At 33.3% G+C, this 27,735-nt stretch overlaps 3 protein-coding genes across 6 annotated transcripts in view; 1 reads left to right on the top strand and 2 right to left on the bottom strand.

Annotated features, from left to right (window-relative positions):
• LOC143071630 (cilia- and flagella-associated protein 46-like) overlaps positions 1–4,967 on the top strand; it is a 79,162-nt gene extending 74,195 nt beyond the window's left edge. For all 4 annotated transcript variants that reach the window (XM_076246046.1, XM_076246045.1, XM_076246044.1 and 1 more), the window contains 4 exons: positions 822–934; positions 1,637–1,718; positions 3,754–3,890; positions 4,438–4,967. In XM_076246046.1, the coding sequence (XP_076102161.1) occupies positions 822–934; positions 1,637–1,718; positions 3,754–3,890; positions 4,438–4,688 (583 nt within the window). In that variant the 3' untranslated portion in view covers positions 4,689–4,967. The remainder of the gene's footprint in view (positions 1–821; positions 935–1,636; positions 1,719–3,753; positions 3,891–4,437) is intronic.
• Positions 4,968–6,657: 1,690 nt separating this feature from the next.
• Positions 6,658–14,816, bottom strand: LOC143071623 (uncharacterized). Its single transcript, XM_076246039.1, has 3 exons — positions 14,682–14,816; positions 9,320–9,502; positions 6,658–8,097 (listed from the first exon to the last, which is right to left on the bottom strand). The coding sequence occupies exons 1-3, from the start codon at positions 14,737–14,739 to the stop codon at positions 7,844–7,846; spliced, it is 495 nt and encodes a 164-aa protein (XP_076102154.1). The 5' UTR covers positions 14,740–14,816; the 3' UTR covers positions 6,658–7,843.
• Positions 14,817–20,457: 5,641 nt separating this feature from the next.
• On the bottom strand, positions 20,458–26,871 carry LOC143071624 (uncharacterized). Its single transcript, XM_076246040.1, has 4 exons — positions 26,717–26,871; positions 22,984–23,087; positions 22,128–22,298; positions 20,458–21,413 (listed from the first exon to the last, which is right to left on the bottom strand). The coding sequence occupies exons 2-4, from the start codon at positions 23,039–23,041 to the stop codon at positions 21,163–21,165; spliced, it is 480 nt and encodes a 159-aa protein (XP_076102155.1). The 5' UTR covers positions 23,042–23,087; positions 26,717–26,871; the 3' UTR covers positions 20,458–21,162.
• Between the last annotated feature and the right edge of the window lie 864 nt (positions 26,872–27,735).

Below are 27,735 nucleotides of genomic sequence, written 5' to 3'. Positions count from 1 at the left end.
AATGAAGGTAGACACTTAGGTTTATTTTATGTAGGGTATATGTTGTATTTATTTAGGTATAAATTACCATTCCCTAAGTACATTGTCTTAATTGAAGTATTATTGGGGTAGATGACCATGCCCCTAAGAAAGGTAGGGTAAGTATCAGAGATGGCCATGATCAAAGTAAATGCTATCTCAAGGCTGGTTAAGGTAGAGGAGGGGGGCATGCTCCTATGTATGCTTATGCTATTTTAAGGGTGGAGAAGGCTTGGAATATGACATTTTTCATACATATGTTATTTGAAGTTTTAAGTAGGAAATGTGGATTATTTTGTTTCAACTTTATAAATTAAGGTAAACTTGCTTTTAAGTAAATATTTTATTTCATGGTGAAAAAATTAATGCATAGATTCTAATAGAAAATTTGTAACTTGTTAAAATTGTATAATTAGTAGTACCCCTGTGCAAATGAAATTGACAAAAAATATGTATCCAATGAATTTTAATAATAATAATCCACAGTATAGTCTATAAATAACAGGGTAGATATTTGTGATTTCCATACTCCTTGGAGTTTTTACCAGGAGGATGAGTAAGGTATGCTATATGAAGATTTAGAAAGGCTATGAAAAAAAAAGATGAGTAAGGTATATGAAGATTTAGAAAGGCTATGAAAAAAAAAACTTGCCCCTTGGTTAATTATATAAATGTTAAGTTAGACATCGAATATTTTCATATCCTAGTTTTTAATCAGAAGGATGTGGTTGACTTAGAGATGAACGTTATAATGGCTACTGTAAAACAAATTAATGTAACTGTATAAACTTTTATACTTTCAGTGTTGGTGAATGGGAGATATATCTAGCAGAAAATTCATCATTTGTTTTCTATGGTATGGAGAAGTTTATAAAATATATACCTCCAGAAAAACTCACAGCTTTAAATATTCCAGGTAAATATACATACAACTGTAAGCATTTCTTTATCAGAAAAAAAATGTGTGCATGTACAGGAGGCAACATTCTTAAAATGTCTTGGAAATTAACATGCAATAGATATTTTGATATGACACTCCAGGAAATTCCTTCTCAGGACTGATCGTATTGCAAATAATGCTCCTAAACAGGATAATAAACTTTGAACTTAATTGGCTAAACTTTATTAATCACTCTTTTTTGGAAAATAAAATTAACATATCTTGAGGATCTATGAATTCAAGAATATGTTATTATTTTATTGGTCAAATGATTGCTTTTTTCACACCATCTGCTTGGAGTCATGTTCTGCATGGAAACTGCCTGAGTAATTCTATGATAACTACTTTCATTAATTGCAGGAGGTCATTATCATATTGAATAAAATCAGACTTTAAAAGACATATTTGCTGCTTCTATTCTCAGCTTTCAGCGTTTGGTTTGCTTTATGTAAGAATAATTTGTTAATTCAGGCTGTTATATTTTTGGTCCTTGTGACAACTTTGGGAAATTGATCTAGTATGAAGCAAGGTAAATTTATGTTTATATTAATTCAGTTTTATTTGTTATTCATTGGTATAAGCATGTAATATTTGCCATGGGACTTCCAGGAGTCACCAATCAGTCACAACCATTCATTAAGTTAATAAGTCAAGCATACAAACATTTTTTATTGACAGAGTGTAGTATTGTGTATCTGTTGGACATGGCACAGACAAGTAAAAGTTTTACCAGACAATCTAAACTGGATGTTCTGAAAAGGTGAGATCTAATTTTTACCTACAAGATGTAACTTTTGTAAGAAATAACATTTTAATCCATTGTTCTTAATTTGTTAAAAGAAAGGTTAGAATATACTAAATGGCAATTTAAAATATTTTGTCTATAAACATACTAAAAAATGTTATATGAAGTATTCAATACTGAGACAGCAACTCAACATAAAAACAAACAATAGCTTGTGAAAACACAAATATATTGCAAGGTCACTGAACGTTCTTCATTAGTAAATAATACTATATACAGACTCTTATTTGTAAGTTATATTATATTTCCTCAAATTTGAAGACAGAAGACAAACACTTATAAATGATAGATAAATGAAAGATTGGAGATTTTTCTTAGATAAAATATTAACTAAGCTGAGTATTCCAATTCCAATGTTTGTAAATCTTTTGTCTCAATTTACTTCCATAGACAGATCCAGGGGGCCAGTCCCCCCTTTCATGGGAAAAATTTGATAGATTATATAGGGAATCACTGAATCATGACTGGACCCCACCCCTTTTTAGCTCACCTGACCTGAAAGGTCAAGTGAGCTTTTCTCATCACTTGGCGTCCGTCGTCCGTCGTCCGTAAACTTTTACAAAAATCTTCTCCTCTGAAACTACTGGGCCAAATTCTACCAAACTTGGCCACAATCATCCTTGGGGTATCTAGTTTAAAAAATGTGTGGCGTGACCGTCAAACCAACCAAGATGGCCGCCATGGCTAAAAATAGAACATAGGGGTAAAATGCAGTTTTTGGCTTATAACTCAAAAACCAAAGCATTTAGAGCAAATCTGACATGGGGTAAAATGGTTGATCAGGTCAAGATCTATCTGCCTTGAAATTTTCAGACGAATAGGACAACCTGTTGTTGGGTTGCTGCCTGTGAAATGGTTATTTTAAGGAAATTTTGCAGTTTTTGGTTATTATCTTGAATACTATTATAGATAGAGATAAACTGTAAACAGCAATAATGTTCAGCAAAGTAAGACCTACAAATAAGTCAACAAGACCAAAATTGTCAGTTGACCCCTTAAGGAGTAATTGCCCTTTATAGTCAATTTTTAACAACTTTTCGTCATTTTTTGTAACTTTTCTAAAAATCTTCTTCTCCAAAAATACTTTGCCAAATTTAACCAAACTTGGCCACAATTATCATTGTGGTTTATAGTTTAAAAAATGTGTCCGATGACCCAGCCTGCCAAACAAAATGGCCGACATGGCTAAAATTAGAACATAGTGGTAAAATGCAGTTTTTGCTTTATATCTTTGAAACTAAGACATTTAGGGCAAATCTTTCAAGATTTAAATGTCCATCAGAATAAGACATATCCCCTCACAAATTTTGAGTTGAATCGGACAACCTGTTGTTGGGTTGCTGCCCTAAAATTGGTGATTTTAAGGAAATTTTACAGTTTTTGGTTATTATCTTGAATACTATTATAGATAGAGATAAACTGTAAACAGCAATAATGTTCAGCAAAGTAAGATCTACAAATAAGTCAGCATGATCAAAATTGTTAGAGGACCCCTTAAGGAGTTATTGCCCTTTATAGTCAATATTGAACAACTTTTCGTCATTTTTGTAACTTGTATAAAAATCTTTTCTAAAACGACTTGGCCAAATTTAACCAAACTTGGCCACAATCATAATACTAGGGTATCTATTTAAAAAAAAAGTGTCTAATGACCCCACCTACCAACGAAGATGGCCGACATCAGTAAACACATTAACAGGTGAGCGACACAGGCTCTTGAGAGCCTCTAGTTATGTCAATCAGCCATCCCCCCCTTTTCCCCCTTTCTGCAAAAAATCTGATTTAAAATGTTTGCATCTCAACTTGGTTTTATATTTAGGCATCTGGTCACTAAGGAAGTGTTGACTATAATTTACTGCCTGTATGATGACAAGGGAAAGCTATTTATAGCATAGATGATGATGGTCAGTTGTGACTCATTCAGTAGAGATGAACAAAGATTTGGAATATTATATTAAAAGTTTTCTGACAAATGTGATTGTTATTGTAGTTCCAGTATCCTGAACCTAGAGAAACCAGTAGAAATGGCCATGTTGACCAGTTTGACCGGAATCAAATGTCTGATGACCAACCAATGGCATTGTACACTAGCAGAAAATGCTAATAAACTCAAACTAACGATGAAAGGTAAGAGATTCTAAAATCAAGTACAGTTAATTCAGAAATTATTGCAATGTTTTTATTATTGCGAAAAATGCGATTATAATCGCAATAATTTTTTATATGAATTAAACAGGATTTTTCTCAATTTCTCAAAAATTAAAATTGACTGTTATTCTCAAATGACAAAATGACTATAACAAATGCACACAATAATTTGTGAATTTACAGTAGTGTAGTATACCAATGTTTCTTTTTTGTTACTAAATTCTTCTCTAGTGGTTTTTACATAGAAATATCTAATTTCTTTTTTTCTCTTGTGTAATTTCACTACTATAGGTCAGGCCTTATATTTTGTAACATATCAAAATAGGAAAATATTGACATCAGACTTGTATTTTCATTAAAGCAGCAGCTGGAACATGCATAAGACAGATATTTTATAGAAAATAGAATAAAATCTAGAGAACTAATGAAATTTTTATGTCTTTGTGTGAGTTAAAACATGAAAGAAAAAGATAATTTTATTTGATATACTATGTACACCAAGATAATGCTATGAATTTGTTGACAGATCTATTGGAAGGTGGCAAAACCCCAGGAGAGACTGTCAGATATCTTCTAGCACCAAACCTTAGACCCAAGAAAGAAGAGGTCACTGATGCTAAGTTAGCCCAGTCACAGACGAAAGGGGAAGCAGAAGATGAACCATCAGAATTCTCCTACAGGGAGGCTAAAGAAGCCATTGATTCACCAGAGTTGGACCGTTCTCAATATAATATGGTGGTCTATGGACTTCCTAATATTGTTGTAATTCAACAGTAGTTTGGATGGACACAAATTAATACCAAAAAATGGAGTGAATTTAAAAATAATACTGTTTTAAGTTCTATCTTTGATGAGATTTCATATTTCAAATTTCCAAAAAATCTATATAATACATTATAAGAAATAAATTGAAGAAAATATATTTCATTGACATGGGGGGAAAAAATCTGTGATATTTTGCATTTTATTTAATTTATACCTGTTAAAAGTTTATACATTGGTGATTTTTATTTTTTGTTTATTTATTTGCAAATAAACATGATTTATTTATGTTAATATTCCTTTGTTTGTATTGTCATTATTATTGTATTTTTAACAATTTTAGTACATGTACTGAGTAAACTAGTTTGAACTATTCTAGCTCAAGATAACTGTCTCAAGTCAAAAGCTTCTTTTCACTCCCCAGTGAAATATACCTGTTCCATGTTAGACAATTTTAGTTTAAACTCGCCAGTGTAATATAGCTGTTCCAAGTCAGACAAACTAGTTTAAACTCCTCAGTGTAATATACCTGTCACAAGTCAGACAAAAATAGTTACCGGTCCCAAATCTAACAAAACTAGTTTTTACTCTCCAGTGTTATATACCTGTCCCAAGTCTGACAGAACTAGTTATACCTCTTCTTTATTGGACAAGACAAGTTTTAACTCTAGCAGTGTAATCTACCTATTACAAGTCAGACAATACTGGTTTTAACTCCACCAGTGTAATGTACAACGCCTATACCAAGGCAGACATACTGATTTTTAGCTCTCCTTGTTCAATGTTCCTATCTCAAGTCAAAAGAAACTGGTTTTAGACTCTCCTTCAATGTAATGTTCTAGTCCCAAGTCAGACAAAACTGGTTTTAATTCCCCAGTTTAAAGTGTTTTTAAACCACCAGTGTCATTGATGTCCCTGTTTCAATTCAGACAAAACTAGTTTAAACTCTCCAGTGTAATATACCTGTCCCAAGTCGGACAGAAATGGTTTAAACTCTCCAGTGTAATATACCTGTCCCAAGTCGGACAGAAATGGTTTAAACTCTCCAGTGTAATATACCTGTCCCAAGTCGGACAGAAATGGTTTAAAATCTCCAGTGTAATATACCTCCCAAGTGGGACAGAAATGGTTTAAACTCTCCAGTGTAATATACCTGTCCCAAGTCGGACAAAAATGGTTTAAACTCACCAGTGTAATATACCTGTCCCAAGTCAGACAGAAATGGTTTAAAATCTCCAGTGTAATATACCTGTCCCAAGTGGGACAGAAATGGTTTAAAATCTCCAGTGTAGTAAGCTTATTACTATGATTTAAGATGAAGAACATTGATAAAAGCACTGTTCCTTTGCTACTTATGTGTTTTGTTGTGCATGTACTGTTTTTGTGTCATGGATGGATACCCCATACCCTTTGTCTATTTATTATCCCAAGTGAAACAATACTAGCTTTAACTCATCAAGGTCAACAGCCTTCAACAATGAACAAAAACTTTATCAATTCAGCTATTAAAGGCTTGGGTTTATTCTATATAGTAAGCTGAAAAAAGTGTTTGGGTGTGACAAAATGTGAAACAGTTAAAAAAAGAGAAAACCCAACAACCTGATTTGTACTTCAAAATGACGAAAACAAATGAGACAGAAAACTACCAACAACAACCACAAAAGTACAGGTTTGGCTGGGGACAGGCACATACAGAATGTGGGAAGGTTAAAATGTTTGGGATATATCATTGTATAGGCAATGTAAACATCCAATCTTGCATACAACTTTCAAAAAACGTCATCTGATGGCAAGTTCTTTATATGGGTAGAGCCTAACTAAACACTATCTAATGTTATGGACAGAGGAGACTACAAATTAAAGCAGACTTGATCCAGTGTTAAGGAGTTGCAAAAAATTGTGTTCATTTTTGGGAACACATTCGGAAATTGATATATTATTAATGTTAAAATCCTATTGGAAAATTTGTAATAAAATATTCGGATAGACAAGCATTTTTTAATGAAATAAATAAACTGACTTTTTTTTCAAAACATACAAAATGTCAACAACACGAGTAAAAACTTAAATATAACATGAATCCTGACATTGTTATATAAAATCTTCTCAGAAGTATAGCCACCATTGTTCAAGTGATGATGCTTTCTTGTCTAAGTTCATTGTTCTGTCCAGGCACTCCTGCTTCCTTGACCAATACATCCTGGCCGCCACGAAAAAGCCAGTAGTGCTTAAAGTGGCGTTTAAAACCACACACAAAAAAACCCACCTGCAACTAAACCAGGATATTGCAAAAAATATCAGTCAAGTTGTTAATGGTATTAATATTCTTGGAGACAGGATTGTTTTGATTGCACTAGTTGGTTGGGCTTTTTCGGTACTCCTTGTTGAATTTGTTCATAACTTTTTATAAGCTGGTGTCAAATTTTAATTTGATATAGCTACTCTATGTGCACCTGTCTATTGTTAAAGAATGCATGTTTACTGCTATTTGTCATGTTTTTCTAGGTGTTTTTTGGAGGGTTGAAGTCTCACTGATTTTCACATAAAACATCCTTTTCATTTGAAATATATATAAAAAAAGATGTGGTATGATTGCCAATGAGACAACCCTCAACAAAAGACCAAAATGACACAAAAATTTACAACTATAGGTCACCATATGACTGACCTTCAACAATGAGCAAAGCCCATACCGCATAGTCGGCTCATTCTTGACCCCGAAATGACAATGTAAAACAATTCAAACGAGAAAACTAACGGCCTAATTTATCACACCTTTCATACCTCTTGCACATCCAAAACATTCTTTCATGTGATATCTTCTACCTATTGCACACCTTTCATACATTTTGATTGAATGCAAGTCTTTGTTACCGTGCATATCTCAAGCTAGCATCTATATTTCATTTAGTTTGAGTCTTTTTATATCTGTGAAATCTTTGAGGCTTTAGTTATTCTAAATTATAGCACTAGTCTACACATAAATTATCCTTTTTTACACCATTTTGTGCATTTAACAATTGAATTGTATTATTGCTATCCAGTCCACAAACAATATAAATCATTATATGTTTTGGCGACGGTATCAAATTGTCATAAACATCTAAACACTGTGTTGATTCTTCTAAGACCCTCTAAGGGAGAGTCGTCTTCTAATGTACATTTTGTGATTACAAGAAATTCATTGCCATTTGTGTAATCACCAATAGACTTATCAGAGCTGGGTACAGACATTCTGGTGTATGTCCAGTATTACATGCATCTGTATCACAGACCTCGATACATCCACTACTTCTGACATCATTAAATTCTAGTCTTGTCCCCATGGCACTACAGTGACTTAGACGACCAATTTCTGTCTCTGACTTCATATCACCATTATCTACTACACAGTCACGAACTGTTACATGGTTACCATTCTCTTCTGAAAGTAACCAAAACACATTCATATCTTAAAAAAGGATTAGCAACAATTGCATGTGCAATTTGTTAAAAGGCTTCTCGATTTGGTTTAGATGCTGATTAGGAAACATTTCGGACCTCATTTTTATGGTTCAGTGACTAATTGTAAAGACAGATTTTTAGTATTGTTAACTTCTCTCTCATAAGGAGTAAGATCACTAGGTTTGTTTTATGTGCGTACCTTGCAATGTCAGCATGCCTGTCAGACAGTTTTTACTTGGCCTAACTTCATGGATCAGTAAACAAGGTTAATTTTGGTGGTCAAGTCCATATCTCAAATACTTTTAACAATAAGGTCTACTATATTTGCTGTATGGAATGATTGTATGGTGCACATGTCCAACTGGCAGGTGTCATCTGACCTTGACCTCATTTTCATGGTTTAGTGGTTATAAAAAAATTTTTTTTGTTGTGGTCAGTTTTTCTTATACTGTAGGCAATATGTCAACTATAATACTTGGTGTATGGAATGCTTGTAGGTGTATATATGTCTGTCTGGCTAATATCATATGACCATGACCTCATTATCATGGTTAAGTTTGTTTATTTGATACTATTTGCAAAAGGTCAACTATATTTTAACAGTGTAAAGATGGTAAGATGTACATGTCTGTCTAGCAGGGTTCATCTAACCTTGGCTTCATTGTCATGGTTCATCGATCAATGTTAAGTTTTCCTGGTTAAGTTGACACCTGTTTCTTAGATGTGCAAAAAGTCAACTATATTTCAAGCATATTTGGTGTATGGAATTATTGTAATGTAATATGTATTTCAAATTTGGTTTATCTGATCTTGACCTAATTTTTCTTGGATCATCGATGTTAAGTTTATCTGAAAGTTGTAGTGAAGCTTTATATTGAGAACCATCAACATACTATTAGTATTAATGGTTAGTAAAGAAGGCGAGACATTTGAGCATTTCAACATGTGCACTCTTGTCATTAATATGTTTTGGCTTGTCTACCCATTTTAGTTTTCCTTCTTTTCTTCATTCGTCTTTTCATCCTATTATCATGGCATTATTGTCTCCTTGTAATTGTGTGCTTTTAATTACTGACTTCATGTCTACGAGTGTTTATTCTGTATGTTCTTTCCTCTTGCTATTTTTTTAAAACACCTGTTTTGATTTTGTGTAAACATAATTATTTTATTTAAGTCATCACTGCATAAACTCTATACTTTACCATCGTCGACTACAACTTTGATACATTGTGTAGCAGGGAAAAGACCAGTCCTTCCAGTTCGAGGTGCCCAACAATCAGATACTAAATAGGCACTGTTTGCTCCGTCAGGATTCTGGAATGTGTCATCACATCCAGGGTTATCACGATTCCTTGAGGAACACTTGAAACAACTAAGTGCGTTGACTGTAAATGAGAACATCATTGTAAGAACATTTGGAAAACCCAGAATTTCTTTTCAGCAGAATGCATTGAGTGTGTAGCTAGTGGTGATATATTGTTAGTTTGCTTGCTAGTTGAACCGTGAAGTCATTGTTAGGTTAGGTAAACTATCCTTCTCTAAGAGTCTCTCTAGTTTGACAGGTAACTAACTATCTGTCTGTAGGACTAGACTACTCCGAAATAGGGGTAGTATACATAACCTAAAAATAACTTAAAGAGTTCAGCTGACAAGAATCTAACCAACGATAGTACTTTTACCCATACACATTCAATGGGGGGGGGGGGGGGGGGGATAGGGTGTCCGTTAACAGGTTAACAACTCCTCAATTTTGACAAAAACAGTTAACAACTAATTTAAAATGCTGACAAGATTAGATAGTTTGATGTTTTGAAATAGTTTAAATATCAAATAACTCTTGATAGTACATCAGAGGATTTGACTCATTTGGACGAGAATCTCTTCAATTTCATTTACAAGGTCTTTGAAATTACCTGGTCAAGACTACTATCTGAATGTTGTACAAGTGTGTTCTACAATTATTCTTCTCTCTCCTTTGCTACAATGCTTATTTTTGGTAAAAGTCAGATCAAATTAAAAATTTGCACCGTTTCAAACATGAAATAAATGTAACTGCTTATATATAGACCATTATCAGTCTAATAAAATATGCTTCTAGGACAATCCATCAGTGCCTTTTCTTTTTAGAGCCTTATTAACATACCAATGGTAGGATATGAATCATGTATAAATGACTAAGACCGACTTAGGCTAATTTGAGGGGTGGTCGGAGGGGTCCTGATCCTGAAATCCCGGGCCTAAAATCATGAAATCCCGAGATGCAGAATTTAAAAAAATTCATATCCCAAACATCCAAAATCGAAAAATATATTCCCGGATTTCGTAAGGATCAATCCCCAAATCCCGAGCTGAAAACACCCGATCCCGATGCCCCGAAAAGGTCCTGCCTCCCTCTAATCTCTACGTTACTTTCATTTTTGCCAAATCACTATTTTCCCTTTCAACCATGCATAAATTTGTATGCCCCTTTTATGGGCATTATATTTTCTAATCTGTGCATCCGTGCGTTCGTTCGTTCGGTCGGTCGTCCTTCCGTTCGTCTGTCCCGCTTCAGGTTAAAGTTTTTGGTCGAGGTAGTTTTAGATGAAGTTGAGCATGTTTTACTTATTAATATATATGCAAGTGGTATGACCCCTTAAATAGTAAACATTTCAAAGAAAACAGTAGACAGAATCAGGGACTTTCTATACTAACATAGAAAGTCCCTGACAGAATACAGAGTCTCTATATATTAAAGTAGTACAATCGTAGTTTACATGTAGATAAACGCTGAAAATAATTGTCCTCTCTAAGGAGGTATAATAGTTGTGATTCTTGCGATCTAAACACCAGGATATGGAGAACTTTGAATGGCTTATTTATTTTTCATTTTTTTTTTTATCTATCATACGATTGGTTGTATTTGTGTCACATGTTTTATTTATTTTATTATTTTAATATAACTGCAACTGGTATGACCCCTTAGATAGTAAACGTTAACATTTCAAAGAAAACAGTAGACAGAATACAGAGAGTCTCTATATATTGAAGTGGTATAATCGTAGTTTACATGTAGATAAACGCGAAAAATAATTGTCCTCTATAAGGAGGTATAATAGTTGTTGTTCTTGCGATCTAAACACCATGATATTGAAAACGCTCTGATTGGCTTATTTATTTTTCATTTTTTTTATCTATCATACGATTGGTTGTATTTGTGCATGTTTCAAACCGGAAGTCTTATCTATGACTAAAATTCAGTCTGATGACGGAATCATATCCGGACTTCTTTTTTGCCGTTTTTCTCCCAAAATAACGCAATCTGAATAATCATAAGAATTGATGACAAATGCGACTATGCATGTTACCTATAGGACACAGAGGCATGATGATTGATTTATTGTGGAAGGAAGAGAAGCGACACACAAAATGAGGTCTTCTCGTTTAATAGTATAGATAACAGTTAACACCAACTTTAATCCACACAAAGGGATGAAATGAAAATGGGAAAATGCACACCTTCAATGTGTCCAGAACCATGCAGTGTACAAAGTGGCGGAAATGACAAGCCCTAAGGAGTCTTTAATACAGCTGATAAAGTTTCAGGTTGCACACAACTATTTCGTTTATGCTGGACACATGGACAGACAATGGAACGGACCGAAAGGCAGACGGAGTGATTGACTCCTAGAAAAAAATGACAACGTCACGAAAGGCCTAACCAGCCATAGTCCAATTTTTCAGACATGAATTATCGAAAATGCTTTAAAATCGAAAGGAAGGCTTCCTCTGGTTATGTGTATTGTTGTGTTTACGTTTTATTTCAACCAGGCGAAGCAAACTTGGGTAATCGTGCAACGTAGGAAAGTGTGACAGATAGACAGAGTTATTACTGTAGGGTCTAACCATTATTGTTGGCATGCTGAGGCCCCTAATAAATTATGGATACATATCGGTGTATTCATACGACTAGTAGCTTATAAGCTTTTATAAAAAGGAATCGAAAAGATTACTGATTTCTATTGCAAATCATTAAAATCAATGTATAAATCACAAAGTACCCTGTAAGGTATAACAAGATGAAGAAGCTAATGCTTCTTCCATCTGAAAGTCCCAAGAACTCATAGCTGATATAGAAAAAGCTTTTTGTCCATCTTTACATATCTGAAGTCTTATACTAGCAAATTTGGCATCAATTTGAGAACCAAGTCCTCATGTGTCTGCCTCTTCTACCAGGCTGCACTGTTCAATTATTTATCGAATTGCAAATTCAAACAGTACTTAATTTTTCACAACTCCATTACAGTTCTCTGGGTCAATGTAACTTATCAAACTTTCTATATCATCTTAATTTTTTTTTTATCTTTGGACTGACCAGGGTTTAAGCTGGGTGTGAAGTGGCCCCTCCTGTTAACTGTGGGATAAATAATAAAATGGAGACAGAAATGGACTGCATGGGTTAGAAGTATAGGGGAGGGTTGAGATCACACAAAACATTGTTAACATTGCCACATTTGTTGTACCTGTCTCAAGTCTGGAACCTCAGCCATATATACATTTTGATTTTTTTTTTCAATTTTGATTCATGTTTCGGACTTTATTGTGATGTCCATTTTATATGAACTAGTACACATTTTTGTCCAGGAAACGACCATATAACTTGTACCCCCTTCTTGAAAGGCTATTATATTTTTTCTATAGCAAGGCGTCAAAGCAAAAATTAAAATAGCCTTTCAGTACATCATAATTATTTGGACAAGTTACATATATGCTGTGTATGTCACTCCTCTGAAGAAGCACCATAAAGAAAGAAATGGACAGCAAATTTAATGTGATTAGTGTGAATCTTAAAATTCTTGTACTTGTAAATAACAGTTAAGATCAGTTAACAGAGACAGATTGTGTCAAAAACAGTGAACACTTTAAGTTTCAAGTAACAGATAACAGGAATCTTATTTTCAAAAAAAAAAAAACAGTTAACAACATTGCAAATTTTAATAGAACAGATAAAAGACAATTGACAGTTCAATTTTATCTCAAATAACAGTTAACAACACATTAAAAAAGGCCAAAACATGTTAACATAAAAAGGTATAGCCCCCTTCAATGCAGTCTGTTGTAATGTTTTTATTGGTTAAATTTACAAACGTATGATAGAGAATGTATATTGATAATAATAACTAATTTAAGAGCACATCATTTACTGTCTGAAATAAACAGCTACCTAACAATCATCTTATAAGAAAATATATAATATTTTTAAATAATTAAGTGACTTCGAATGATCATAACTTGACACAATAGTTATATTTGGTCAGGTAATGGTGAAACATTTTCTATATAAGATATTATTATTTTGATTATTTTAACGTAAATACATTGATTTCCCACTAATCCTTGACCTGTATCTCAAGGTTTCAACTTACATAAATCTCAGCACATATTTCCTTTAGAGTATATTATTCAGAGTGATTTACATTAATTTGCACGCTGGTTAACCAAGTCAATGGATTTGTATAGTAAATTATTATAGTAAATACTATACTAATCCTTGACCAAGTAATGAAAAAAAATAACAAAATTAATTGTTCTTCAATTTCAAATCTTAAACTGTTTCCACTTTAAGTTAACTTCCAAACAAGGCCACAGTTGTTGTATTAAACCCCCCCCCCTTTTTTTTTGCATTACTTTGATCTCGCATGTTTTGTTTTGATTAAATTTCACGCGAAATTTACCCAATTGAGAAAGAGTGCCCAATGTGATTCATTTGTGAAAGTCACCAAGATGTAATCCTATTGCTTGATAAACCAAATGATATCAGAGACGTAAAACGATATTTAATGGCAATTAATCTACACGAAACATTTATGGAGAACAACAACTACTCGAAGATAGAAATGTTTTTTTTTTTGTATGTGTCATATGCTTTTGACTATAAGATAAAATTTTATTCAGCTATGCAGCTATTGGTTTTAATTTGATTTTGATCAAGAAAATGTGGAGTTTTCATCAACCTTCAATGAGACAGGAACAAAACGCCTAATAATAATAAAGTCAAGTTGATGTCAAATCATGGTCGTCAACAAAAAGTATATGCCTCTCATTTAATGGTGGCTTTACAGCTGATTGAATTGAGTGTGCAGACACAAGTAATATCTTCGGTTAGCTTGCTTGCTACCTGAACCGTGAAGTCATCATTAGGTTAGGTATACTACCCTGCCTTTGGAGTACTTTAGTCTTACAGACAGATATATTGGTTATAGATCTATCAAACTAGTCTACTCTTAAAGGACGGTAGTTTACCTATGCTTATAATAACTTCAAGGTTCAGCTAGCAAGCAAGCTAACCAGATATGAGTAGAAAATATAGGCTTTAATACTTCATGTTAAACATGATTTTTAAATAAGAATAACTTGAGCATAAGATCTAAGGAACATACTTCTGTCATGTTAAATATGAGGATTTATAAGAGGAATCCTACATACATTTCTTAGACACTCATTGATGATTTACAACACGCACATTTAAAGTAAAGAAGATAGTGACGTAATCATACACACATATATAACATAAAAATAACTTACCAGTAAAGATGTTAATCAAAACATAGAGCAAAGATATTAAACGTCCCATAGTCAGCATTGTGAAATCCTCGAGGTGAAAACTAGTGACAAATTTGGAACAATGCCCAAGGCGATGAAGATACGGATCTATGTTTCTAACGAAGCCAAGAAGAATGTTTTCTGTCAATGTTTATAAGCGGTATTGATGATGTTTGTTAATGCAAACACTTAAAACTATCACGAGAGTTGAAAACTCAATACACCTCATCTTGGAACAATACCCAAATCAATACACAAAAGTTTACTTTTCAATCTTACAAACAATAACAGATTTTATTCTGTGTAAAAAATAAAATAATGAAGCTTAATCAAATTCTCAAATATTTAATGTCACAGACTAATTAATTTTAAAGAAGCAGCAATTTCTTGTTTGGAATCATGGGAGACAAACACACGGCCTATATAAATAGGGTTCTGTGTAGTAATGACAGTAATGAGGCGTTCGCACAGTGTTGATTAGGGATCTAGTTTTGGATTGATTAGGTCTCAAGTTTTGGATTAGACAATTCTACGACACAAAAAGAAAAATTCTCAATAATTTGGAATGTCCAATCATTGTATGGAAACAGTCGTATATGCTCATAACAGAGTCCTGTGGATCTGGAATGGTCCCAAGAGATCAACCAAATAAGTGAGTACTAGTAAAATTGAGAATGGAAATGGTGAATATGTCAAAGAGACAACAATCCGACCAAAGAGCAGACAACAGCAGAAGGCCACCAATGGGTCTTCAACGCAGCGTTGTAAATTAAACGAATACGAAATATATAGTTGAACTTCAATCGACGAATCACAGGATCTTTTGTCAAATTTTAACAGAGAATGGTTCAATTTTTGTCAAATTTTAACTGAGAATGGTTCAATTTTTAAAGGTAGTTCAAGTGTTTTCCGAAACATAACCAGATGAATAATTCGTGATTGCGCAAAATATTTTTTTAAATTTTCAAATCCTTAATTCATAAAGAATTTGTCTAGTTTGTTCCTCTGGAAATTTGCAGTTTGGTACGTATAAAATAGCTTCTTAGCTCTTTATGGGATCAGCTGGTGATATTGTTATTGTTGGATAGCTGGTATCTTACGATCAACCCAAACACAATGTTCATTTTTATCAACCCAAACATAATGTTCATTTTTATCAACTCAAACATAATGTTCATTTTAGGGTCTCATTTATAATCATTTGTATGTTCAAAATTCTTAAATTGACGGAAGCTCTCACAAATCGGATACAAGTCTTGCAAAAATTTACAAATCATAAGACTAAAATATCAGACAGTTTCATTCAAAGGAAACACAGGAAACACATTTAGTGTTTACTGAAATATATGTTTAAAATATTCCATGTTTAAAAAGGAGTAATCCTTGATGCAGCTAATGAAATAACTAATTTCATCTCAAGTCATTCAGATCAGAACAGAAATGTATGTATCTTTTTATAACAAAAATTCGACCGTTATTCGGGATCCTGCTGATCACGTGGACGAAGATGGACAGATGGTTATCTAATCTTCATACAAAGTGTACCAACATAATAATAGCTACCAACAAGAATGTGTCCAAAGTACACAGATTCCCCACCCGAACTATCATTTTCTATGTTCAGTGGACCGTGCAATTGGGATAAAAACTCTTATTTGGCATTAAAATTAGAAGGACCATATCACAGGCGACATGTGTACTAAGTTTCAAGTTGATTGGACTTCAACTTCATCAAAAACCACCTCGACAAAAAACTTGAACCTGAACCTGAAGCGGGACGAACGGACGAAACGAACAGACGAACGGACGCACAGACCAGAAAACATAATGCCCATAAATGGGGCATACAAACATATATATACCAAATTGTTCATGGTCGTGGTGTTAAGATTGGACGAAGGTGACCAGAATGGTGCCAAATCCTCGTGTGAATATACCCATAGCATTGAAAAGGGCACCGATATCAACAAATTTTATCTTAACAGTTATTTATTTCGATAACTAATTGATGTCTACAATGTATACATGCATGCAATCAATTCATTATAACATAATTAATAACTAAACAAAATGGTTCACATGCATTCCAATGCTGTAACAACATAATCAACAACAACAAATAGTTGTCAGTAATATTTCTACTGACGTACACCATGAACATTATAAGACCTTGTGGGTTAAATGTCTTTTTATTTTAATAGATGGCCGGTAAACGTCTTTGCTCCTTTTTTACACATTAATTTTAGAACTTTTGTTTACAGAGTATTTTTTCTGCTATCTTATTGAAAACTATTTGTTTTTAAATTAAAATTACTTAACAACTGCGAGAAATAATTTTACTTGTAAATTGAGTATGCACTTACAAATTTATAAGAAATCTTCCGGCTAGATACTGAAAAAGCATTGCTCTACACCAAATCCTTCACTTAAAAATCGGATTTAAGCCTTTAGCAAGAATTCCAAAAGTACCGTCTTCAAATTGTTTAGTTGTTGCGAAGTCTGTAAATTGAATTCGATAAACATGTATTATAACAGCGAGGGATGTTATAGTAGGTACTATTATACGGACCTTGTTCTATTCTCTCTGTAAGCCAAATGTAAGCAGGGAACTATTCAGATGCATTAACGCAAATGATAATCTATTGACATTGTTAGTTACATACAAAATAACTTACATTTTTAACCCGATGATTAAACATCAAAAATAATTGTTATGATGTATGATTACTAGTAAACAAATACCATATGAATATGGCTTTCATTTTTCATAAAATTGACATCCACAAAAAAAATAGTGTTTAAAATATGTATTAAATTATATGGCAAACGGTGATACCTATTTGCATTCATTATAAAAATATAGTGTGTTTGCAATATACCAGATACTTGTGTATTTATATCTCGAATTGAAACACATAGATCTATAATGTTTTTAATTCACGGCCGACACTCGGCTAACCGAGAGATAGGTCGGTTAATCTATATTGAGTATCCGGCTATATCGGCGGTGGGTCTGTTAATCGGGTTGGTTATACGTCTGTTAAGAGTAAAACTCACAATTTAATGTTAAACTCTGTTAGATATACAGATTTTTTGGCACATTATGAGAATCACATCAAAAAAAGAAAAGTGTCTGACAAAATGATATCTATCATAGAACATTTTCCACCATTAAAAAAAATGCATAGCCTGCGCAATTTTAAGTAAAACGAAAAGGCGTCGCGCAAGTATGTGGTTTTTATGCTTGTACGCATAGCAATATTTTAGATAAAAGGCCAAAAACCATTTTTAGATATGATTTAAAGGACACAAAGTAGTACTTTGGTTCTAAAAGATCAATTGTCATTGATAAAAATTTCATAATTGTTATATAAGTTGAGTTATACCACATTTTAATGAATAATAGGGGAATACAGTCTGTTAATGGGTTGGACAATTCAAATCGTGTCAGTTAAGAGTTATTTAGCCACGACAATAGTCTTACTACCTTGAGTTTATATTTTCACATTGAAAAAAATGAGATGTACTAATGACGAAAAAATTACAATACGGTGCAACAGTATCCTTATAGAAAGAGCACTTTTATTTTAATTTTTTTTTCTCTGCATTTCATTAAAAGGGTGTGTCACTTCAAATTAGCGTTATATGGACTGATTGGCCGCTCGAATTCGCATGAATTTATTATTTACGCCAAGTTATCAATCAGCCTTATTTTTTTGTCTGTTCAAAGTCTGTAACATCTATGAATCTGTCATGTGTTGCAATTCAGCTGGTTTAAGTCCATGCGTTTTCTTTGGAATACTAAGGCTTTTCTACCTTAGGAATAGATTACCTTATGCCGGCGTCACACTTTGGCAGATAGACCAGCGTGCACCAAACGTACAGAGAAAACTGACAAAGTCGGTATACGTTAGTTGAACGCCATAGGAACGCTTAGCAATCGTTCAAAGCGCGTTGCGTAAGTTTGAAGTACGTCGAAATACTTTCGGTAAAATTGAGAAAGGAAATGGGTAATGTGTCAAAGCGACAACAACCCGACCATAGAACAGGCAACAGACAAAGACCACCAATGGGTCTTCAATGTAGAGAGAAACTCCCGCACCCGTAGGCGTCCTTCAGCTGGCCGCTTAAAAAATATGCATACTAGTACAGTGATAATGGATGTCATAATAAACTCCGAATTATACACAAGAAACTAAAATTAAAAATCATATAAAACTAACAAAGGCCAGAGGCTCCTGACTTGGGACAGGCGCAAAATTGCGGAGGGGATAAACATGTTGATGAGATATCAACCCTCCCCCTATACCTCTAGCCACCACTAAAGGAAAGTAAATACGCTTGATGAACGCTACAACTCGAGGAAATTTTTATGCAGCATAAAAAACATACAACATACGCCAACATACGTTTCTTGAACGCTGGATAAACGCCGTAACTGATTTTTAACACGCCGGAGCTATACGCTGATGTGTGATATCAAATTTCAATCCTGGTATCTATGAGGAGTTTATTTCCGGTATGTATTTTCCTTTGAACCGAGTCATCATTCTCATTTTCTGCCGCCTAAGGAAATGTCTGTACTAAGTTCTAAACCGTGGTTCTAAACAAGAAATAGACATTAGTAAGTTTTTTTTTTATATTAGTGTTGGGTGCTGATTTAATGTGTAACAACAAGACAATTTTATATTCCTGTAAATCACAATAAATGCATAATATTAATTTTATTTTTCGAGTAATGATGTATTCCTATGATATCGTAAGTTATTAGCCGACTCGCAGTTCGCAAACGTGCTTGTTTTTCTATCGAGTGACCTTCAAGATGGTGTAGAGAAAGGTTAATGTTGAAAGGTTTGTCTATATTTGTTTGCATTATAAACATATTTCAGTTCATTTGATAAAAAAAATAAAAACATTACGAAGTTTATCTCTGATTTATGTACTTGTTAACTATGTAAATGACAAATTGGTGCCATTCATATCAATGAAACAGAATCCACATGATATATGCGACCATTCTTTGATGAAATTAATATTACTTTGATTTTACACTTTTTAAAATCATTTCTATCAATTTTCAGATTCCATTGTCTAAACTTATGTTTCATTGTTCATGTGTTGTTTCCATTTATTCTAGCCACTAATCTTGTGCCTATCTCTTTATTCAGATAACACCCCTTATAGCAATTAAATTATACTTGTAATGTCATTCATAACTCTTAACAGACCAATTAACAGACCGAGTTTTATACATCCGACCCATTAACAGACCATTTTTTTATCAAAAATTGATTTATGTCACCAAAATACAGTTTTTCGTGTAGATTTTTCACATATTGATGTTAATATGGTAAACAAACATAATGCCAGTCTTTTTTCGATGTTCAAAAGATTGCATGCAAGTAAACTCAACCAACTTGTCATTTTTATGTACATTTTGTGTGTGTAAAATGTGTATAAATTTACTGATGAGTAACTCGCCTTTTCATTTTATAGATCGTTTATTGAAGCTAGAAAAAAAATAATTACACCACTGGATTCAGTACTCCAAATCATTTTGTCAGACATGAATAGTTTTTATGATATAAATATAATTAAAAAGTTATACAATGAAACATGCTGACCTTGCACTGATTTTCACGATAACACCTGATTAACAGACTTTAGCCAACCCGATTAACAGACCCACCGCCGATATAGCCGCATACTCAATATAGATTAACCGACCTATCTCTCGGTTAGCCGAGTGTCGGCCGTGTAATTGAGATCTATTTTAAGCACTCTGAATAAAATGACATCTATCACTTTGATCCGTTAAATTTGCCTGTTCCAGCAAATGTAATGTTAAATTTGCTTGTTCCAGCAAATGTAACGGATCAAACTCAATGGTCTGATTTAAATCATCTTGTAATTCAAGGGTTAAAATATGACTTTTAAATATCAAACAAAGGATGTACTGCTACGTGAAAGAAAATAAATTGTATTGAACTTTAGCACCTAGTCAATGATTGTTTTCTCTAAACTAACATTCTACAAACAGTACAAATAACTAATCTTTATGACAAATTCTTTGATTTATGAATAGTTTACAGATAACTCAATTCCACCATTGATTCAAAAGCATTCATAGATATTATAATCCAATCACCATGTTGCAGGCTTTTTTTGCAATAAACACATGGAGCCTGCAATGGGACGTTAAAATCAAATCCCACTAAATTATCAAAATTTTGATAGAAATTGTATTCCTAAATATAAACTGTTTCTCTTTTAGACAATGCACTGATAGTCTTTTCCAAAATGTATACTGTTCCTTTAAATATTTTCAGTATAAAAGAGTAACGACAGTTTTATTGATTTCACCTTCATCAATGATTCGTGATTCTTAAAGTTTTTCCCCTGGTTCTGATCAATGAAAAAGTCTGGTTATTCAATGTAGGATTAGATATATAACAAGTACTTTTCATTGAAGTATTAAGTATACAACAAGTAATATGAATATCCAAAGAGAAACTGCTGAAAGTTTTTGTCCTGTGTTGCATCCATCTAAATCACAGCTAAGTATACACCCTCGCATCCGCTCGCCATTATATTGTAAAACTTTCATCCATCCACAGTGGCTCTGGCGACCAATTTCAGTCTCAGAATTTGTACCTCCGTTATCTACTACACAATCTCTAACCACTAAACTAAATTGCTGGCCGTCATCGTTTTCTGTAATAAAACCAATAGACATTGTCAATAATATATGCATACTAATAGTTCAATTCAAAGATTTTATTGTTTAAACCAATTCAATTCAAACTAAGGGGTTGGATAAAAGCTCAGCCTATATGAATACTTTCTCATACATTATCCGTTTTTAGAGCCATGAAAGGGTAATAGTATGGTTGCAGAATGCGGCCATGAAAGAAAAAAAAAAGTTCTTCCCTCAAGATACTATGTCTTTCCCTCAAGATACTATGTCGTTCCCACAAGATAGTTATCTCGTTCCCTCAAGATACTATATCGTTCCCTCAGGATGTTATGTTGTTCCCTCAAGATAGATATCTCGTTCCCATAAGAGACTATGCTGTTCCCTCAAGATATAGTTATGTCGTTCCCTCAAAATGCTATGTCGTTTTCACAATATAGTTATCTCGTTCCCTTAAGATACTATGTCGTTCCCACAAGATGCTATATCGTTTCCACAAGATAGTTTTCTCGTTCCCTCAAGATGTAATGTTGTTCCCTCAAGATATGTTTTCATAATGAAATAACATAAAAGTATCAAAACTACTAACAGACCATTTTTTTTCATTAACTCAATGTACTTAATTCAAAGATATCGGGACCATTGGGGCAAAAGCAGGCACAATGGATGATAATATTTATGGTAAGATGAGGTAAATGGGATATGAAAACTCTAGAGTTTAATTTTATACACACCATCAGTAACAGTCATCTTGATACATTCTGTAGCAGGAAACATCCCCATTCGGTCTTTTCGACTCGCCCAGCAATCTGTTACATAAAACCCTCCCGTGTTATTAAATGTGTCCTCACATTCTTTGTTATTTCCATTCATAGAGGTACATCTGAAGCACCCAATACCATCAGCTGGAATAAGTAAAAAATTGGGATAAACCGAGTTCAAGGAAAGTGATAAATAAATAATTTCAACAAATCATGAACGTCTGGCATCGATTATCAATCTTAGGTAATTATCGTCTCTTTAAAGTTTCTTAGGATATGATAACCGTAATGGAACTTTTTTTTTAATCTTAAATGATGGCCGATGGATCTAGGGAGTTCAATCAGTTGAATTGAGACTGGGGCTGGCATGCCAGTAACTGGTAGTAGTCTTTTGTTAATTTATGCATCATTGTCATTTAGCTTAGTTTCTTTTGTTACCTACTCGGAATTCTTATAAACTGAGTTTAACTTTGCGTATTGCTATGATAATGTGTTTCTTGATTCTATATTGACTAGAGGTATAAGGGCGGGTTGAAATCTCACAAAACATCTTTAACCCCGCCGAATTTTTGCACCTGTCTCAAGTCGTGAGCCTCTGGCCTTTGTGAGTCTTATATAGGTGATAACTTGTCATGATAAATTACCGTGTATGAGATAAGCCCCGCCTCCCTACTAACCTAATATGAAATATACACGGTCTCCACGAGGGCGCTTTTAACCAATCACATTCCTAGAAATGTAAAGGGGGTAAGATAAATTTATTTGAATGTAAATAACTGGTTCTGATATATGTAGTAGATACATTACAATTATATGTAATATAACTTACCATGGTATGTATAGTAGACAAGTATAAATATGATTTTATGTAGGTTCTTGTACTCCATACTTGGTTTTCATGTTACACACATGTATAAAGTCTTCAACATTCAGCTGCAAATATTAATAAATAGTGAAACAAATAATCTCTTCTAAACTATTTTTCATTTAGACACTAAATTTGTGTATGTCAATAACAAGTCGTCAAACAAATCATTCTAGTTATATATGTTTTTTTGATCCGAGATGAAAAAATGTCATGTTTTATTTGTTTGTTTGTTTTGTTTGTTTTGTTTGTTCTGTTCTGTTCTGTTTTGTTTTCAATTTGTTTTATAGATATAAGAAGATGTAGTATGAGTGCCTATGAGACAAGTCAACTCTCCATCCATTATCATGATTATGTTTGGTTTCTCTTTTATTGAAAAAAATAGGTTATGATACTTTACAAAATGATAAGGAAAATTTGATACTAGGAGATGGAATTGGCGCGGCTTATAGTCTGTCTCACATCTGTTTGCTAAGTACCTGTACCGAGTCCAGACTACTCCAATGGGAAACATTTAGAGTAATTTTCCGGAAGTGACCAGTATATACATTATATATGGACAAAGATGTTTTTAGTATACTTTTGTTTTTCCTATTGTAAGCTATATGCAAATGGTTTATTTTATTTGAGGTAAATGATGACATGCGCTTTTTAAATTGCATTAATAAAGCGGTAGTCAAATCAAAGACGAGCAGTTTCCCCATTTCCACTAAATCTCCAGAGGTTCCACTGTAGGAGAAATACCGATAAACACGTAGAATTAATTGTTTCCCGAAATCAATAAACACGGCATGGAAAAATTAATAATCATCTTCATTACTGTAAATCCGATATGGGATTTCTCACGATGGAAAATCGACTGACCAATAATTCATCATCAGTTCTGTTTAGGCGGTAATTGTTCACTTTTGTATACACATGAAATAAGAATATTAACAATATATCATAAACCTCGTACTGAAACAGAAATAATTTAATCTAGCACCACAACAAAATTTCAATGACATGTGAATGATATATAATGATATATGATTTATGCAGAGTTAATAATAAGCTGATCATGCAGTATCAACGTAATGTTGTTTGACCGAGGTCAGTTTTTAGATTTTGTGTGGAAATTTTCTATTTGTTTCTGAAATAGTTATAAAGAAAGCGTTTCTTTTTTTGTATATAGATTTTGTTTCCTTGTATCCTAGTTATTTTATGATGTTTTTAAAATAATATTATATCTCAACACATTATTTTTATTTGTGTGATGCCGGTTCTACACTATCAATATTATCGTGCTATCCACTATGAGCACCCATTTGCTTATTCTGGGGGAATTGTTTATTGTGCAGACATAGCAGTTTAGAAAGTCTGTTTCATAACTTGTAAAATCATAAGTGTTTTTGGGTGTTTTTTAATCGTAGGAATCGACCATTTAACTTGAAGGAAAAAAAAAGGGGGGGGGGGGTATTCTAAAAAAAAAAAAAATCTGATCCTCAATTTGATGAGAACAAAAAATTATGAATCCAGATTTTCAGATTTTCCATTCTCAATTTTAAATGTCTTCTTTTAGAGAACCACTGTATGATATGAAACCAAACATGGCATGACAATATAAAAAGGAAGATGTGGTATGATTGCCAATGAGACAACTCTCCACAAGAGACTAAATGACACAGAAATTTACAGCTATATACCACCATACGGCCTTCAACAATGAGCAAAGCTCATATCTCATAGTCAGCTATAAAAGGCCAAGTATTGATACTTTGTAGCCGATCCATCGCCCAAGATGGCCGCCAGCGGGGGACTTATTTTGACTTTGACAAAGGACCCTATGTGAAATACATACAAAAGTCTTCTTTTGAAGAACCACTGAATGGAATGAAACCAAACATGGCATAAATGTTCCTTATGAGGTGCTGTCTTCTCTAGAAAAAAAAACACTTGATAGATTGAAACCAAACATGGTATGAATGTTATTTTAGAGGTGCTGACCAAGTGTTGTTACTTTGTTCATTGGTTCTCTCGAAGAAAACATTTGTATTATTTCCCATAGGGTCATATGTTTAATTTGCTCCCTATGGGAATAATACAATTGTTTTTTTTTTTCTCTAGAGAATCAATGAATACAGAGTAATCAAACACGGTATGAATGTTCCTAATGAAGTGCTGACCAATTGTTGTTACTTTGTAGCCGAACCATCATCAAAGATGGCTGCTAGCAGGGGACTTAATTTAACATAATACCCTATGGGATATACATGTACATACAAATGTTTCTTCTAGAGGAGCACTGAATTGAATGAAACCAAACATGGCCTCAATCGGTATTAGGAAATCTGTTATTATTTTAATCTATTTTAACAAAACCAAAGTAGAATCGAGTGAGCGACACAGGCCCTTGAGAGCATCTATTTTTATGTTGATGAGTATCTTCTTGAAGAGTTCATGAGACTTAAACATCACTAAAATATCCAATCTTTAACTTATTTTAATTAACTTCAAAGATAACTTTCAATACTAGTCTGTTCAATTAAATGGATATTTTTCTGTTTCTTTATATTCAAACACACCTGCTATGGGTTTTTTTAGCATGTCAGTTCCTTTTCACTAGAACCGGCTTGTCATTAAATTTGTCATCAGAAACTGACTTCAGTCTCTTAATCATTAGAAGCAACACCGACTTTCTATCCCAAGTTTAATATGGACAAGTATAATACCACTGATACAGAACTTAAACAGCTTATTGGCATGCTTGATTTTCAATGATCTTCAACTTGGTAGTTGATTTGACTTTCCAACTGTTTTGATTCGAGTGCCATCATGGCCATGTTGAGTGTTAAACTGATATCTATTTACCACAACCACATTTACTTGTGAACAGGATACCATTTTGGTGCTCCTGAGTGGATTACCCCGAATGTCCTACATGTAGTTTAATTTTGAATTATTTTTAATTAAACGTTACTGACAAACAGCATTTGAGATTTTTACCGGTCGACCTATATGTATAATGCTGTTCAAATGTTTTTGTCAGTAACTTCGATATATAATCCATGAGTAAACAATTAAAACATAAATATAAATTAAATTACATGGGTGGGGGATGTACTTCGGGGAACTAACACTTAGAGGCACCCAAATGGTATCCTGTCCACAAGTACCTGTGACCACAACGGGCATATTTACAATAATCATAAGTGATCATAAATCATACAGTCATAATTTTGAACGTTGAAGTTAACTATGTATTTTTCTATACCTGCTTGGGTGTAACATATTGACTTTATATATATTATCCTACACTTTGTCCACCAAGAAGAAAACTATATTTTATAGCACACATAATAACAATCAGACAAACATACACACATAGACCGTATCAGCTGGCATAATGTATCTGATTAAACAACATTTAGACAAATATCTCAAACTCACAATGCGTTTAATATCCCAGGAAGAAATATAATTGAAGCTATAACAATCTGATACATTCCAAGATCATTACACAGATTTCAGTCTTAACGTAAAGTAGGTTAAACCTTATAACACATATTTTTGACTTGATTGAAAATATCTAACATATTGACAATATTTTGTAAATTTGATAAATAAACGCGGTCTTATAAATTGAGAATTTAAAAAAAAACAGTGTTAGTAATTTGCTACAACCCATTAATTTCTAGGAATTTGTTTATTTACTTACATATACTTAATTATATCACATTGCTAATCCCTTGTTGTGTATTTCTAGTAGTAAACATATCACCACAGACTTGCGCATTTAGAAGTTCTTGTAACCATGGAAACATTCGTCTGCTGAAAGACAGCTTACACTTAAGAATCAATAATGGTGAATATTTAAATCGTAGCGACAGTGTGTGGTATTTACCATATCAATAACTGGGTGACATATGGATACAAAAGTTCGATACAAAATCATTAAAACACAAAATAGAACTTTAAAATTCCAATATGATATCAGAGTTATTATGGAGGTTATTAAAACCATCTGAGTGCATATGAAAATACATTGTTTATTGATTTACGGAGACTTTGTATCTTTGAAAACCTGATGTTAAGTACATAATCTGTGTAACAAGACTTAGGGTACCAACATATATAGAACAGAGCAGATCTTCATTTTTTTTTTCATTGAGCAACTATGATGCCGTTTCAGCTCAGCGTTTCAGTGGGCTCGACATGTGCCAATATCTTTCAAAAATTGGATCTTATCGAAAATTTAGTAAAAATTGAGAAGTCAAGTTATACTAGCCTAGCCCAAACGTCTGTGAAGCCAAATGCAACAGTCTGGGTGATATCAATTATCCATTTATCTTTTGATGGACGTGGTGATCGAGGGCGATTTTTGTTTTTGTTTTTTTTATTTTCGGGACAAAAAAAAATTGTTCTATACTTTATACTTTATACAAAAACAAAACCAAACAATAAAACATACTTGAACAAAAAAATAATGAAACCCAATGATGTAACATCCCCTCTAATTTAATGGGGTTTATTTTAGAATCCGAATAAAATTACCTAAAAATATCATGTCTTTACAAATATGAATGGTCGGTATCTAAATAAAAATTGTACATACAGATATTTTCAGTCCAGTAGCTCCTAGTCGGATAGTACATACAGATATTTTCAGTCCAGTAGCTCAGTCCTAGTCGGATATAGTGCATACAGAGATTGCCAGACCAGTAGCTTCTAATTGGA

The sequence above is a fragment of the Mytilus galloprovincialis genome, chromosome 4 (assembly GCF_965363235.1).
Source record: "Mytilus galloprovincialis chromosome 4, xbMytGall1.hap1.1, whole genome shotgun sequence".
Classification (NCBI taxonomy): domain Eukaryota; kingdom Metazoa; phylum Mollusca; class Bivalvia; order Mytilida; family Mytilidae; genus Mytilus; species Mytilus galloprovincialis.
Note: the sequence above shows the minus strand (reverse complement) of the source record. Positions and strands in the feature narration are given on the sequence as shown.

Bases quoted from the DNA above. Each gene is read 5' to 3' on its own strand.
- LOC143071623 (XM_076246039.1), bottom strand. From the start codon at position 14,739: ATGCTGACTATGGGACGTTTAATATCTTTGCTCTATGTTTTGATTAAC. The intron at 9,503-14,681 runs GTAAGTTATTTT...TCTCATTTACAG, and splicing joins TTTGATTAACATCTTTACTG to TCAACGCACTTAGTTGTTTC. The intron at 8,098-9,319 runs GTAAAGTATAGA...GGTTACTTTCAG, and splicing joins CAAAGTTGTAGTCGACGATG to AAGAGAATGGTAACCATGTA.
- LOC143071624 (XM_076246040.1), bottom strand. From the start codon at position 23,041: ATGGAGTACAAGAACCTACATAAAATCATATTTATACTTGTCTACTAT. The intron at 22,299-22,983 runs GTAAGTTATATT...TACTTATTCCAG, and splicing joins TGTCTACTATACATACCATG to CTGATGGTATTGGGTGCTTC. The intron at 21,414-22,127 runs GTGTGTATAAAA...GTTTTATTACAG, and splicing joins CAAGATGACTGTTACTGATG to AAAACGATGACGGCCAGCAA.